Raw genomic sequence first — 15471 nt, 5'->3', positions numbered from 1 at the left:
TTGAATCCTGGAAACTTTAATATTAGTTTGGTAGTCTCAATTCAAACTTCATTGGTATAAAGAGCTCATTGTAGAGCAATTTAAGCTTGGAAAATTTGCTAGTGATTGACCATCATTGCAAAACTAAGGCTCATCCCATTATAAGGACATTGTTTGCCAAAAGAAAAATAATCTTGTAGTATAGGATTTGGGGTTTTTTTTACCTAAAGTGTCAAGAATGGGTAGCTCATACAATTTATTCACCATTTTTGTCTTTTCAAAGAGATAAGAAATCAAAAAGCAGGTAGTCATATATGTAATTAAAATTGTCTTTTTATATTTTACCCGGTGTAGCAGTCAGTTCCAATTTTATCAATAGGAAAAAATGAAAAGAAGATCTTGGTTTTTTAATGAAGCCCATGTATTAGTAACACTCTCTTGAAGTAACCTTTTTTGCTCTGCTTAATTTATTTATGAGTGCTTGGTTGATAGTAATTTCATTCTTAACCCCATCTTGCAGGCTTTGAATTAGATCCGCAAATTAAGCCTGTCTACTTTGCTTGCACTGAATTCATCAGTCCCATCCTCCTAACAACTTTTGTAAAAGGCAGCAAAGATGATGAGTGTTACAGAGGTGGGTTGCTGCCAGTTTGGACTGATTCTTTAGAACTGGTAGGGGAAATTTGGTGCCGCTTGCCGAACCAGCAGCAATGACCAGTGGCCCATGCTCCCAAACTGGTGCTCTGATTGCTGCGGATTGCAAAAAATAAAACCCTCTGCACATGCACAAAGGCTTCTGAGCATGCACAGAGGGTCATTTCCAGGAAGTGTTGTGAACACACAAAACATGCACTTCCATTGTGATACAAACCAGCGGGGAAGTAGAACCCACCCCTGATGAGTAACAATCTGATTTTGCAACAACTTGGTTCGTCAGCTTTCCCTCCCTTCATTTGTCTATCAATTTGCTCTTAGCAGTTCTTATTCTTTCCCCCCTTTTCCTAAATATAATCGGCTTATACTCTTGTCTTCTAAAATTAAAAGCTGAGATTGTGCAGTGTGATTAAGGACTGAGCATGTTGTGTTAACTCAGGCAACTAGAGACGGTTTTAAAGATAGGGATTAGAACAGTTTTTATACTGAAAAATCTGAGCTTCAGCAACTAGATAACCTGTACATAAAAGTAAAGTTTGAATTTTCTATAATTCTATAAAAGAATTAAGGTACACCAAGTCAGCATTTCTCCAACTATTTTGGGATTCCTTTCATTGTACCAACTTTATCTTAATGTCCTGTGTCCTATGTAGGGATGAACTGTCCTTTTTGGGGGGAAATGTATTGTATATTATTTCTTTGCAAATAATTTTTGTAAACAGTTTTCTTTAAATAATGAACAGATTAAAGATTTTAAAAGGTTAAAAATAAATAAATATTAAAACTCCATCTCTAATTCCCATTTTTCAAACTTGGAAAAAACTAGAAACAAGCAAAAAGGCTAAAAAAAAAAAGTTTCCATTCTCCCTTTGCAATGATATCAAGCCAACGTAAGAATTTATCCCCTTGAAACATTTCAGAAAAGAAGAATTCAAAGAAGTGCCCCTCCCCTCCAGTTTACAAATACTAAGCATTTTAGAATAACAGAGTTGGAAGGGACATGGGAGGTCTTCTAGTCTGACCCCTCACACCATCCCAGGCAAGTGGCGTTCCAGTCTCTTCCTACAAGCTTCCAAGGATGGAGCCTCTACAAGTTCTGAAAGCAGCCATCTTTTGCCTCATACTTCCCAGAGGCTGATTGGAGCCCAGAGGGATAGCTTTTCTGGGACCCATCAGCCAAACAATGCCAACTAGCGGGACCGTGGGGGAGGGTCTTCTCTGTGGCAGTCCCATTGCTCTGGAACCAACTGCCCCTGGAGATCCACATCACCCCATCCTCCTAGCCTTCTGGAAAGCCTTAAAACATGGCTTTGTCGGCAGGCCTGGGGCCACTGAACCACAGCACTGCCCAGAGTCTGTCAGGAGTTGGGCGGCCTATAAACCCAATAAAACTTAAACTGGTTCCACTGGTTTATTATTCCCATTGTTACAGAATTTCTCCTTAATTCTAGGTTGCTTCTCTCCTTGATTACTTTCCATCATTTCAAAAGACTGAGTTGTGAATTCCAGCTCCTGAGGTGTGGAGCACCGCTGGTTTAGAGAGACAGGTGAACTAGTCTCTCCATATGTTGTATTGCCTCTGTACAAATCGATGGTGAGACCACACTTGGAGTACTGTGTACAGTTCTGGACACCGCACTTCAAGAAGGATATAATGGAGCTGGAAAAGGTGCAAAAAAGGGCAACAAAAATGATCAAGGAAATGGAGCACCTCCCTTATGAAACCAGGTTGCAATGCCTTGGTCTCTTCAGCCTTGAAAGATGGTATTTAAGGGGTGACTTGATCAAAGTGTATAAAATCATGCATGGGATAGAAAAGGTGGATAGAGAAAAATTCTTTTCTCTATCCACCTTTTCTATCCCATGCATGATAAATTCTTTTCTCTATCACACAATACTAGGACAAGGGGGCACACCCTAAAGCTCATAGGTAAGAAAGTGAGGACAAATCAAGGGAAATATTTCTTCACCCAGAGGGTTGTTGGTTTATGGAATTTGCTTCCAGAAGAGGTCGTGACCACTGTCACCCTTGATAGCTTCAAGGCAGGATTAGACAGATTCATGGATGCCAAGTGTTTCGGTGGTTATTGAAAGGGATGTCCATGTGCCCCCTCTATGTTGGTTGAGGCAGGCAGGATTCCCTTGGGTACCATTTGTTGGGGGTCAGGGGAAAGGGAGGGTCTTGCCTTCTCTTTCTGCTCAAGATCCCCAAGGACAATTGGTGGGCCACTGTGTGACACAGAATGCTGGCTTTGGCCTGATTCAGCATGGCTCTTCTTATGTTCTTATGTTCATATTTCTGCTTTATTTGGGAATTAGTAGCTGACCGAGAGCTAGTTTGGTTAAAGGCTAGAAACCAGAAGACTACAAGGCAGGGGCGAGCCACTTCTGAAATGTTGCCAAGAAAACTGCAGAGAGTCTCTTTGAAGTAGCCAGAAATTAAGACTGACTTTAAGACACATGCATGTTCACACACTCTTATTAATTACTACAGCCTGAGAGAAGAATAGGGTAAAACCATGAGCTTTTCCTCTTTACAAAGTCCAAATTGCTGGGTGAGGTTTTTACATCTGGACTCCTTGGTGAAATTGAATTCACTAAGCATGCAGAGTATTGCAAAGGCCACTTAGTAAGAGGAAAACTGAAATAAAGCTCATGTTTTCACTGATAACATTACCTAGTTAGCAATGAAATGTCTACAAAAAAACAAGCTCAGAGAGCACCCAGGATCCCACATTTCAACCCTGAGCTACACATATTCTCGTTTATTGGTAAATCCTGTGCTTATTTATTTTTGGGATCCTGAGACATGTAGTGTATAGCCCTGCCTTTTATAAGTTTAGTTTTCTTTGTCATGCATTGCAAGGTATTTGCCGAGATGCAGCTGGAGACCCAGCTTTATGCAATATAAGTGATTAAGTACAGCTGCTACCTTTACATTTTGCAAAAGGCACCTTGTGTGACATAACATCTTTGTTAAATAATGTATGCAACATTCTTTGACATTTGATTTAAATTATATTTCAGATCCTAGGCAGCTGTCCTCAGAAATTACTGGTGTCTTTTAGAAGAAATTGGCCTGTGATGATGTTTACATGATGAAATAGTTTTAATCTTTTGGAAAGTACCTTGTGTTTCCTATCTCCGTGCCATGGGGAGTTTTCACTCGCTGCTGTTAAAATCAATATCCCAAGGAATGTCACTTGTCAAGAGTGTTTGTGTGGTAACAAACATGTGAAGTACTTGATCCAATTGTGTTACCAAAGGGAGATGAAATATTGGCATCCAGAGTTTGAACTTTTCTAAGAATGTCGTTTCAGCAATGGTGCTTAGAACTGCCAGCTGTATTGTGGTTCTATTTTGTTTTTTAAACGATCAAGAATCACAGAGGTAATGTGCAAATACATGTTTAAGCACAATTGATGTAATATGCACATTACATGCTTTAGGAACTGTCAGTCTGTCAGCCCTGAACATTATATGCCAATATCTGAACAGATTCTGTTAAAATTAATCTGAATGATAGCAGTGCCCTCTGCTGGATATAATATGCAAATATCTTTGCATGCTATTACTCCAAAGAGCTGTGTCTCTTGGCATTTTCAGGCTGTAAATATGACTGTTAAGAGCCCAAGGGAATTAAACGTGGCACAGCAAAATCATGTTCACTTAAGCCTGACATGGAAGTAAAGAATTCCTACTGTTTTTCTCTCATGATACAACAAACTTACATCAATAGGTATCTATTTCTCCAGTGTAAATGATGGTTGTGTCCACCCAAAAATTAATTTGTTATTTTTAATACTGTTTTTGCAGAGCTTCTGGAAAAATCATTGAGACTCTTAAACAAAAGCCACGACCTAACTGAATTTCTACAGGAATTCAAATCTGACGGGCCGAATATAAATCCAGAATTCATCCAGGGAGCCCACAATAGTTGTTTGAAAATTGACATCCTCCTTGAAGTTCTGCAAGACAGGAGGAGACAGCTGGACAAATACTTGAAGCTGCAGGGTGAAGGATTGGAACAAGTTTTGCAAATCTGTCAATGGCATTACCAGGAGAACCAGGTACAGTGTGGAAAATTGCCTTGTGCTATATTGATCTTGAATTAACTGTTTTCCCACATTATTATGTGCTAGATTTGTTGGACTGCAATTCTCAATATTCCTGGCTAACAAATCATTTTCAAAATTGGCTTGGAAGGGGAAATTTATCACCTTGCAGCAGACTATAAGGAACACTGACAAAGTAGTTACAAAAAATTAAATAGTGAGCCCATATTAATAATAGAAACCATAGAGTCCTTATACAATCTTTATTTAATGCAACTGAGAATTGAAATTATACCAAAATAATAATTACATTAATTCCAGTGTAAGGATCATTTTCATTTTTTTAAGTTGATATAGAATGAGACTATAGTATATCTGACATAGACTACATCCAATCTACAGTCTCTCCCCCCACCAAGTTTTCATTATTAGCTTAAATATAGTCAAAAAAACAAGTAGGTTGTTGTTGATAGTGCTGGTGATTGCACTGCAAGTCATCAATTAGCCAGTTTTAACATACATGTAGTCCTCACTTAAGGACTGCAGTTGGAACTGTGGTATGCCATGTAATGACAAAGTGACAAATCATGTCCTCTGACAGTATTTTGACACTGCGGTCATTAAGTGAATGAGTAAGTGCAATGTCATTTGACTGAGACTAGCAACTTCCCACTGGTTTCCCCTTGACTTTGCTTGTTGGATGTCAACTGTGAAGGGTGCAAATGGCAGCCACATGATTGCAGGACCTTATAACTGTTGTAAATGGGTGCCAGTTGCCAAGTACCCAAATCGTGGTCCAGGGATGGGTTCTAACTAATGAAGGGCTACCAACATTTTTACTACCACACTGTGGGTGTGGCTTATGCAGGACGCCCTGCATTTTCTTTCAACGTCTTTCAGTGCAAATTGGGTGCTCTGGGGTGGAGCTCCATTTTCGCTACTCTACTGCGTTCCCCCCCCCAATCTGGGCAGTAGCCCACCCCTGATTCTAACCTACCTCGCCACTGGTTTGCTTCCTCCTGTATAGCATGGCTGTGCCCACATTGCGCACCATTTGGTCCTGTCTGCGCTCTGCAAGCATGCATATGCACAGTACAAAAAAACAAGCCAAAAAAGAGCCAAAAACAGATGGCGGTGCATGTGCAGTGCTAAAAACTTGGTTTCTGCAGATGTGCAGAAGCAAAAACCAGCAAAAAATTCCAAAAATAATAATTGTTTTTCAAAAAGAAAGAAAGAAAGAAAGGAAGGAAGGAAGGAAGGAAGGAAGGAAGGAAGGAAGGAAGGAAGGAAGGAAGAAGGAAGGAAATGGACCGGCACCAACAGAACCAGATCTGTGATGTCACCAGCAGTTTATTACCAGTTCTATAGAACTGGTGCGAACTGGGAGGAACCCACTTCTGTTGTGGTCTCTTGGTGACCATGGGGATGCTACAGCGACCACAACTTTGAGGACCAGTTGTGAGTCTCCAGCCAGTGTTGTCCATAGCTGAATGAATGGTCAGTAAAAAGGATTACCTGAAGGTATTGTGGTAATTTAATGGAGTAATATGTCAATGCAGGCAATTAATAAGAGGGACAAATATTACCTCCAGGATGAAAAGCCAAGCTGCGTTTGTATTTCAGTTGTTGGGCTACTGCTTTCATTCCCATTTGTAAGTGTTTTTGGGTTGGCTTCTTTGGGGAAACAGGATGCTGGATTAGATGAGTTTTCTGTTTGAAGCAGCAGGACTTTTCTGAATCATTCTGCAACAGAGAAATGAGCAACACACACCTCTTTTTTTTTATTGGGATGAAACAGCTTTTTAAATTCTATACGGCTTGAACAAGATAAACATGTTAAGGTGTTAAACTTTATCTGACACTTTCTTTTACTCAGTGGAAAAGCATGACCAACCTCTCGAGAGGGAACAGTTCACAGTAGAAAAAGGGATGTTAATTTAAACTGAAAAGCCATATAATATTATGCAGGAATTATCTTAACATAAGAGATACAGAAAGTGTTTTATGTCCTTTGAAACAGACTGGGCATATAAATTAAATATGCAAATGACAGCATTAGTTTATTGTGGATGCCTCTCAAGAGTTTCCGAAAAGCTCCCTGGAGAGTGCCATATTACCTGTTTTGTAATGCACTACGGCTGTATTATAAATTACAAATTGCTTTTTGAATTTTGATACAAAATCTCCCCCAAGTAAAATCTTATGAATATGCTTAGGCTTGCTAGCAAACTTTGAAGCCTTCATCAGATGCTCATAATTGCCCGTGGGAGGACTAGATTTACCAGTTTCATGACTAGATTGATCTGTATCCAGAATGACAAATCCAATGTTCCTTCAGAAGCACCATTTTCAATGCCTTTGGTTACAGACTGATAGCTGAGAACAAAACCCTCATCTTGAATTAGTATAAAGGAGGTAAATTACAAACCATGATGTTGCAGTCATCTCTATGTTAAATCATGACAGCGTCACAAATTACCACCCTTAAGACTCGGGGAGACACAAACTTGATGGCTTTGTCTCCTAAGAAAAGCCAACCTTATACTCTACTGCTTTCATTTCCCAAGTCTGACTCCCATTTTTTAAAAAGCAACATTTGCAAAAGGAATTTATCGAAATAACTTGGGAAAACAGACATGGTGAAATGTCTTGCTTTTTAAATACCGTTGTTTTTGTAGTATCCAATATGGGGTTGTTCTGGAATGAGGTTTTTGCCTCCTTCCCAATTATTTTTTGTCCATCTCAAAAGGTGAGAAAGCATGATCAATGAAGTGAGTAAATCCATCTTATTGTGTGAATCCATCTTTGTAATTTGGACAGTCCCGTACTTGTTCTTTGTAAATGATTTTTGAACAGTCCTCCTCTAACCGCTTTTTCAATGATGTTTCTTGAGTTAATTGGCTCCTAATCCTTGTTTATGACAAGCTGTTTGGCAGAATCCCATGCATAGGTGTGATACCTAATATTATCCAGGGTTTCCAGCCATAGAGAAGTTTATAGATGTGTTAAGTGGCCTAAGGTTCCACCCCTCCTTTACGGACCTTGGCAATTAGAAAGCACCATGTAACAATAATATTGAGACTGGGAACTGCAGAGAACCCGAATAGATACATAGATTTACTTACTTACTTACTTACTTACTTACTTACTTACTTACTTACTTACTTACTGTTGTGGTTGGCTCTGGCCCAGCTCCTGCCCCAGGGAATGGGGAGGTGGATGCAGGGGAAAATTCAACATGTCACAGGCCTGTGTTATTGCCGACAGAATCAGTTCAGAGTTTAGTTTCCTCGGATGAAGAAGAAGGTGGGAGTGACTCGGCAGAGGAGGGCTTGGCACACAGCCCAGGCAGTCAATCTCCCTTATCTTCCGTTGATTCAGATGATGACATTTTGGACCCACGCTAGCGCAGAATTATGCTTAGAAGAGACCAAGTAAGAACATATTACAGGAAATAAGAGAGGCCACCTGTGTTTGGGTGGGGCTCCAGTAATTAGGGCAGCATGTGGGTTTGGCCATTGTGGAAGAATATCTGATTGGAGTTTGTAAGGAATCTTGTGTTGCTGGACTTTGTTGCTTTTTCACACCTTTGAAATCAAAGCAGAGCAACTTGTGTGTGTGTCTCACTTCGTTGGAAGAAGAGGTGTGAAGTTTCTTCACAGCTGCTAGCTAAGTACTTAATGACTGCTTAAGGGAAATTGTACAGACTACCCGGTTGTTTTGGGACGAGTGCTCTTTGCAATACAAAAAGAGTGCTTTGTTTATTTTGAATTTTGTGATAAAGAACAGTGTTTTGAATTTTCAAATGTGTGTGTGTCTGAAATTTGTACCCTTGAATTTTCTGGATGTTCCTATCAGAGAGCCCGGCAGAACACTTACTTACTTACTTACTTACTTACTTACTTACTTACTTACTTACTTACTTACTTACTTACTTATCTAATTAATTCAACTTTTATGCCGCCCAATCCCAAAGGACTCAGGTTGGCTTACAACAAAATAAAAAGAAAAGAACAATTAAAAGAAGTCAAATTCTAACTATAAAATCCAAATTAAAATCCAAATCCTACACGAACTAAACAATCAACATGCATACCCAACATTCATACAATATGGGCATGATGGTTATTAATTCATGGGCCTCAGGCCTGCCAGCAAAGCCAGGTCTTTGTGGTCTTAGGGAAAGCCATTAGGATGGGAGCAATACGAATTCCGGGGGGGGGGAGTTGATTCCATAGAGATTAAACTTTAGCACATGCAAGTGTCTCTCTGGATAGGGCTAGTCAATTTGCAGTCAATTTTTTCTCTCATTTTTAGAATTGCATTTTAGCAGCGTCTCAGTGGCTAAGACGCTGAGCTTGTTGATCAGAAAGGTCGCCATTTCAGCAGTTTGAATCCCTAGCACTGTGTAACTGGGTGAGCTCCCATTACTTGTCCCAGCTGCTGCCAACCTAGCAGTTCGAAAGCATGTAAAAAAATGCAAGCAGAAAAATAGGGACCACCTTTAGGTGGGAAGGTAACAGTGTTCCATGAGCCTTTGGCATTTAGTCATGCCAGCCACAGAGACATCTTCTGAGAGCGCTAGCTCTTCAGCTTTGCAACAGAGATGAGCACCGCCCCCTAGAGTTGGGAACAACTAGCACATAATAACTTCGGTTCATTCTGTTTCAATAGCTCATGAGGAACAATAGCCGACAGGGAAGAAATTTTTAGGCATGAAAGTTGAAAAACAATACAATTTCCTTAACTTATTGCTGTGCAGTATTCTGAGACGTTTTATAATTGCTGAATGCTCTTCTCAGGCAAATATGTTCAATAATGCCCCTGCATTAATGGAAACTAAAAGGCAGACATTTATTCTACCCATAATTATATTAGGAAGCACATCCATTATTAATGTATTTTTCTTAATGTCTTCCAAACATACCCCTACACAGTATACAAACCAGTTATTCCAAGATCTCAGGATTGTTTCTTCATATCTTGCATTTCTAAATGAAGATGAAGGTAGCAGGTTTGCCATTGTTCTGATACAGTAGGAGCTTCCATATAGTGGAGTTCTTTTCTACTAGTAGAAAAGAGTAATTATTGTAAGTTATTATGAATGGGAAAAGAGAAATTAGGATTGCATTGCAGTTTAGATGGATTTTTTTGTTACATTTAATATAGTTATACATTTCAATATGTCCTCCTACTATTTCTGCTGCAGCTATGACATGTGAAGATTGGACATATAATAATAACAGATAGATAGATAGATAGATAGATAGATAGATAGATAGATAGATAGATAGATAGATAGGTAGGTAGGTAGGTAGGTAGGTAGGTAGGTAGGTAGGTAGGTAGGTAGGTAGGTATGTAGGCAGGCTCTATGTTGAAGGGGATCACTGTGCTTGTGTTTATTAGTTCTAATCCCTGCACTGATCAGAATTCTAACAGAAAATAAGGCTTTAATAGGGAAAGGTTTATGTCAATCAAATTTCTAGCAGGCAAAAATTCAGACTTACCAAAACTTGGTCCCTTTCCCCCTTGCATTCAATCACAGCATGAATATGCCTTGGCAATTTCTTATTGTGATATGTCCTCATGATAATTCCTTTATCTTATTCCCATCCATTAATGCAATAGGTTTAAGTAAACCGTACAACCATCAATGTAGCCTTTTCTTTCTTAAAGTAGCAAAAATCTGTGACATTGTAGACACTTGTAAATAGCTAATGATAATTTTTATTAGCTTTTACTTTACTGTTTTTACTTTTGTTCTGGAACAAGTAAGGGCAGATGAAGAAGGGGTTGATAGTTGGTTCAAATGCATCTGCGCTCCTTGCTTTTTTCCTCTTTTCTCATTCCTGGCCTCAGAAGAGCTTCCTTCTCTCCTGCCCAGCTCCCCTCCAGCCTCACATGGCCACCTCCCACCTGAGGTGCAAGCAGAAGGCGTTGGTGGAAGCGGCGCTGGCAGCATTTATGCTTCTGGCAGCACCCATTCGCCTAGCTACCCAGCCTGAGGCGGGTGGGGCAACCCAGGAGAGAGAGCGCAGAAACGTGAAGCAAATTGTCACCCTAGTAGTGAGCAACACTGTTAAGGTTGTAAGTCAAGGACTTAACAGTTCACTTGAACAATGATGATTGTTCAAGCCACTCCCACCTGGTCACATAGCCAGAAAGCCACTCCTACCCAGTCATATGATCAGTAAACCACACCCACAAAATAAGCCGCACCCACAGTATGGCAGTAAAAATTTTGGCTGCCCATTACTGGGTATAGGAATTTTCAGAATTACTTGTAATTGTTATGTGATGCCATCATTTACTTCTTTGAGGCATAGTTTAGCTGGGTTGCAAACTTGGGAACAAAGAGTGGTTTTCAGTAGCCATCTAATGGTCATCCAGGCTTTGCAGCCCAGAAATGAGAGACCTTGTTTACTTAGCCCAATTCTATCATGGCTACTTTCCAGATCTTAAGTTTTGTGATTCTTATTGTAATTGTGATTACTTGTGTTTCTTCAACTTCCCCCCCACAATCATTCTGTAAAATGAGAAAGGTGACATGGCTGAGGCATTTTGGCTTATTGCTCTTCAGTCCTCATCAGAGCCACCTGCAGGATGTAGTTAAAGGAATCAAGATGGCAGACACAGTGTCTGATTGAAGTCCTGCCTGTTTTTATGTGCATTGTTTCAATCATACCATTTTTGGTTGCCATCTTGACTCAGTCTTAACTCAACAATCTTTACATTTAGAGGCATAAGTCAAAGTTGCTGGGGAAGGACGTGCAGTGTTGCTTTGTAGATAAGAGGCTGGTGTGGTTGATGGGTCAGTTTGTCTTTGAACTGAGTTGTGTAATGTGCATGAAATACTATGTTGCTCCTCATGGTCTTCAGTACAATTGAGTACAGTCAATTTCTGAAAGCGGAATTGTGGGGCAGAGAATGTTTGCACCAAGCATTACAATGTCTAGAATTTACATTGTCTTAATCTTCACTGGCAATTTTGGTGATCATGAAATGTGATTCTCCTGCTTCCTATCATGCATAAATAAAACTGACTCAAAGTGGCTCTGGCTGAAACTAAAACTAATAGACCAAATTTAGAAGTTTTGCAAAACACAGTCCTGGAAATGATATACTGCAGTGAGCAAAATGAAAATAAAAGTGTATATTTATATGTCTACTCAGAATTAAGCCCAATTAAATTATATAGGAGTTACTTCCTGCTACTGTCATCCACTTACAAATGCCCATGTTACGATAATAATGGGAATTGTAGTCCAACACATCTGGAAATAGCTAAGCCAAAATAAACAATATCAAGATTAGATTAACATTTTAATGCATGTTTTTTTCCATTTAATGCTTTATTATGTTAAATACAATGTTTTAATAGTATTTTCATCTTAGAAGTATGATATTGGTGCATATTGTTTAATATGCTTTAATAGGTTTTGGTAGTTAATGGAAACGTTTATCACTATATACTTCCCAGTGACCAATTAGAGCCCACAGAGTCAGCCTTTTCCGGGTCCCCTCAGCCAAACAATGCCGACTAGCAGGATTGTGTGGGAGGGCCTTCTCTGTGGCAGTGCCAGCTCTCTGGAATCAGCTACCCCTGGAGATTCGTACCATCCCCATCCTCCTAGCCTTCCGGAAAGCCTTGAAAACCTGGCTTTGCCAGCAGCCTGGAGCTGAGTTGAGTGATACCATCTAACTCCAGCCCAAAAGTAATGAATGTTTTCAGCTTAAGGGTTTTAAATTGTTTTCATATTGTTTCATTTGTTGTACGCCACCCAGAGTCTGCAAGGAATTGGGCAGCTTATAAATTTAATAAATTAAATTACATACAGCAGCGTTTTCTTCTGTCACAATAGTCAAAGCATCACATTCACTGCAACCTCTGACCCTTTAGGGAATAAGCACAGTGTTGCAATATCCATAGAAAAGGGACACAGCTTGCCTCCGGTTCTCCTAATACTGGTTTAATTAGTCTGACTTCCTTGAAACCACTCCCACCCAGACTCCATTTAGCATTTCTGAGCAAGATACAAATGACTTGAGTTCTACCTCTTTGTTGATCTCTGAGCAATTAAAAGAATATTGATAAGGAATACCCATTGTGAGACCCAAGATTATTATTATAATCTTAATTTTATAATCTTAATTATATTTTTTAAAAATATTTTAAAAATACCATAAAATACCATGCTAAAAAATAATAGACCACCCATTTTACAGTAGGTAGGGTATAATGTCCAATTCTATTATGGCTATTCTCCAGGAACTCAAAGTACTGTATTGTCAATTATTGTAAAAGGGAACCTAACATGATGTGCTCATTATCAACCCTTCTAGAATTGCTACACAATAATTGAGAATATATTTGCCACAGGTTAAAAAAATATATTGTGTGGATGGATTCACACATCATGCTAAGTTCTGATTTATATAACTATAGGTTATGGAACAAACCACAGTTGTCTAACTTAATACAACACAATCTAAGAAATGATCTTTTGGCTTAACACAGTGAATAAAACGTCCATCTGCCAGAAGAGAATTGCCTGTGTCAGCAGAGCAAATGCTATCGCTATTGACTCAGCTTCCATCAAGCTCTTTGGGTACATTATTCATTTAAAAGATTGTTTCTGATTCCAGGTAACCTCTTGGTACAAGAAGAACATAAAAGATTACATTAATAAGCAAAACCTGGGGTCATCTTTAAAGGAAAATGAAGCATTGCTTCAGGAACACAAGGAAATGGAATATAAGGTTAAAGTAAGATTCTTTATCTGAAGTAGTCACATTCTAGTTTTCCAATCCCTTATGGAGTATTCTATTGATGTTTTTGTTTTTATTTTTTTTAAAGAAGATTGTAGTTTAACTTAAGACATTGATTTTTACAATATTTATGTAAGGTTACATAATCTTTTCTATTATTGTTGTTTTCCTATTTCAAGATGAAGCTTGTTACTTGTAAGGAAGCATCCTTCTCAGCTTGGTTTGAAATTGCTTTGTTCTTTCTAGCAACATCTATAGCATGCTTGAAGGTAGAGTAAATGTCAACAATAAAAATAGCATTACAGTACATTAAAAAATATTTAGAAACCAGTGCAATCGGTTCATAAAAAAATAAATAAATCATGGATTTCAGGCAAACCAAAGACTGAAAGTCTATCTCACCCACAACACACATATATGCACGTATTCTAACTTCATTCAAAGGAACATAAGCATTCTTCTTCCCTCCCCACCATTTTATCTACATAGGTTAGTGAATAGCAAATAGTCTAAACCATCCAGTACATTCCATGGCTAAATAGAAACGCTAGTAGTTTAATGTTGTAATCCATGGCCGTCAAACTTGCGGCCCACGGGCCGGATGTGTCATGCAGTGGCCATGCCTACGCCCAGTTTAGCGAAGGGGAAAAAATGTCATGATACATCACGTGATGATGCCATGACGTTCTGAGTTTGACACCTGCTGGAACCTGTGTATAAGAGCTCATAAAATGCCTGCAATGTATTATTATTATTATTATTATTATTATTATTATTATTATTATTATTATTATTATTTTTGTCTTTATGTGTTTTGTTTTGTTTTGTTTTGTTTTGTACCTTTTTCTTTTTTTATTAGGTTTTGTAAATGTGTAGATGTATATATTTTTTAAATCAATAAAAATTATTAATTAAGAATAAATAAATAAATAAATAAATAATTCAGGCTTTGTGTGCTCAGGTCAATCATTTTCCTCTCCATTCCAAAGACGGAGCACGCGGAGATCAAAAAAGAGCATTGCATTTCAGGTGGCGGGCAGTGCCAGCTGCATGCCCCATATTTGGAATCGAGGAGGAAATTGTTTTCGGGCTGCAGCACCAGCTGGAACCACCCACTGCCTGAAATGTGATGCTCTTTTTTTTTTTTTGCCTCCTCATGCCCCACTTTTGGAATGGGAAGGAAAGTGGTTTGGGGCTGCAGCACTGGTCAGAACCACCAGCTGGCGCTGTAGCCTGAAAACACTCTCGATTCCAAAAATGGGGCATGCAACCAGCGCTGTCTTCTGCATGAAACACCATGCTCTCTTTTGAACTCCGCATGCTCTGTTTTTAGAATTGGGAAGTGTTGAGGTTAGCTCTGGCCCAGCTCCTGCCCCAAGGACTGTGGATGTGGGGGAGACATCCACATGCTGCAGGCCTGTTTTGCTCCTGTTGGAATCTGCTGATGAAGGCTCCTCTGACCAAGAAGACATGAGTGACAGGGAGGAGGAGAGTGTGGCAGACAGCTCAGAAGGAGATCAATTATCTAGCTCCTCCTTGGATTCAGAACAAGAGTTAATGATACAGCCATGCATGCGGAGAGCGATGCATAGACAGCAACAACTGAGAGATTATTATCAAAGAAAATGAGGCCACCTGTGGTTGGGTGGTTCTGTGGTGATTAGTGAGGCTGCTATAAATAGCAGCCTGTGGGTTTGGCCATTGTGGAGGATTATCTGATCGTTGTGTTTTGTGACCGCTTTACTGACTTTGACTTTTTGTGTGCTGATTTTCCCCCGCTTTGAAACTAAACCAGAGCAAAGTGTGTTTCACTTTGTGAAAGAAGAAGGACTGTGAATTGCCTCACAGCTGCAAGCTAAGTATCACAGAACTGATAAGGGACTTGTACAAATTACCAGTTTGTTTGGAGACGAGTGCTCTTTGCTATACCAAAAGAGGGCTTAGGTTAAGGGAATTTTCATGATAAAGAACATTGTTTTGAATTTTCAAACGTGTGTGTGTCTGAAATTTGTAC

At 39.3% G+C, this 15471-nt stretch overlaps 1 protein-coding gene across 4 annotated transcripts in view; it reads left to right on the top strand.

Moving 5' to 3' along the window:
• The window catches only part of CCDC141 (coiled-coil domain containing 141), a 146509-nt gene that overhangs the window by 57964 nt on the left and 73074 nt on the right, over positions 1-15471 (top strand). For 3 of the 4 annotated variants that reach the window (XM_070731848.1, XM_070731847.1, XM_070731849.1), the window contains exons 6-7: positions 4450-4703; positions 13335-13454. In XM_070731848.1, the coding sequence (XP_070587949.1) occupies positions 4450-4703; positions 13335-13454 (374 nt within the window). The remainder of the gene's footprint in view (positions 1-4449; positions 4704-13334; positions 13455-15471) is intronic. The other variant, XM_070731850.1, reaches the window with a different exon arrangement.

The sequence above is a fragment of the Erythrolamprus reginae genome, chromosome 1 (genome assembly GCF_031021105.1).
Source record: "Erythrolamprus reginae isolate rEryReg1 chromosome 1, rEryReg1.hap1, whole genome shotgun sequence".
Classification (NCBI taxonomy): Eukaryota; Metazoa; Chordata; class Lepidosauria; order Squamata; family Dipsadidae; genus Erythrolamprus; species Erythrolamprus reginae.
The sequence above is the reverse complement of the archived record's forward strand: the minus strand, read 5'-3'. Positions and strand labels throughout refer to the sequence as shown.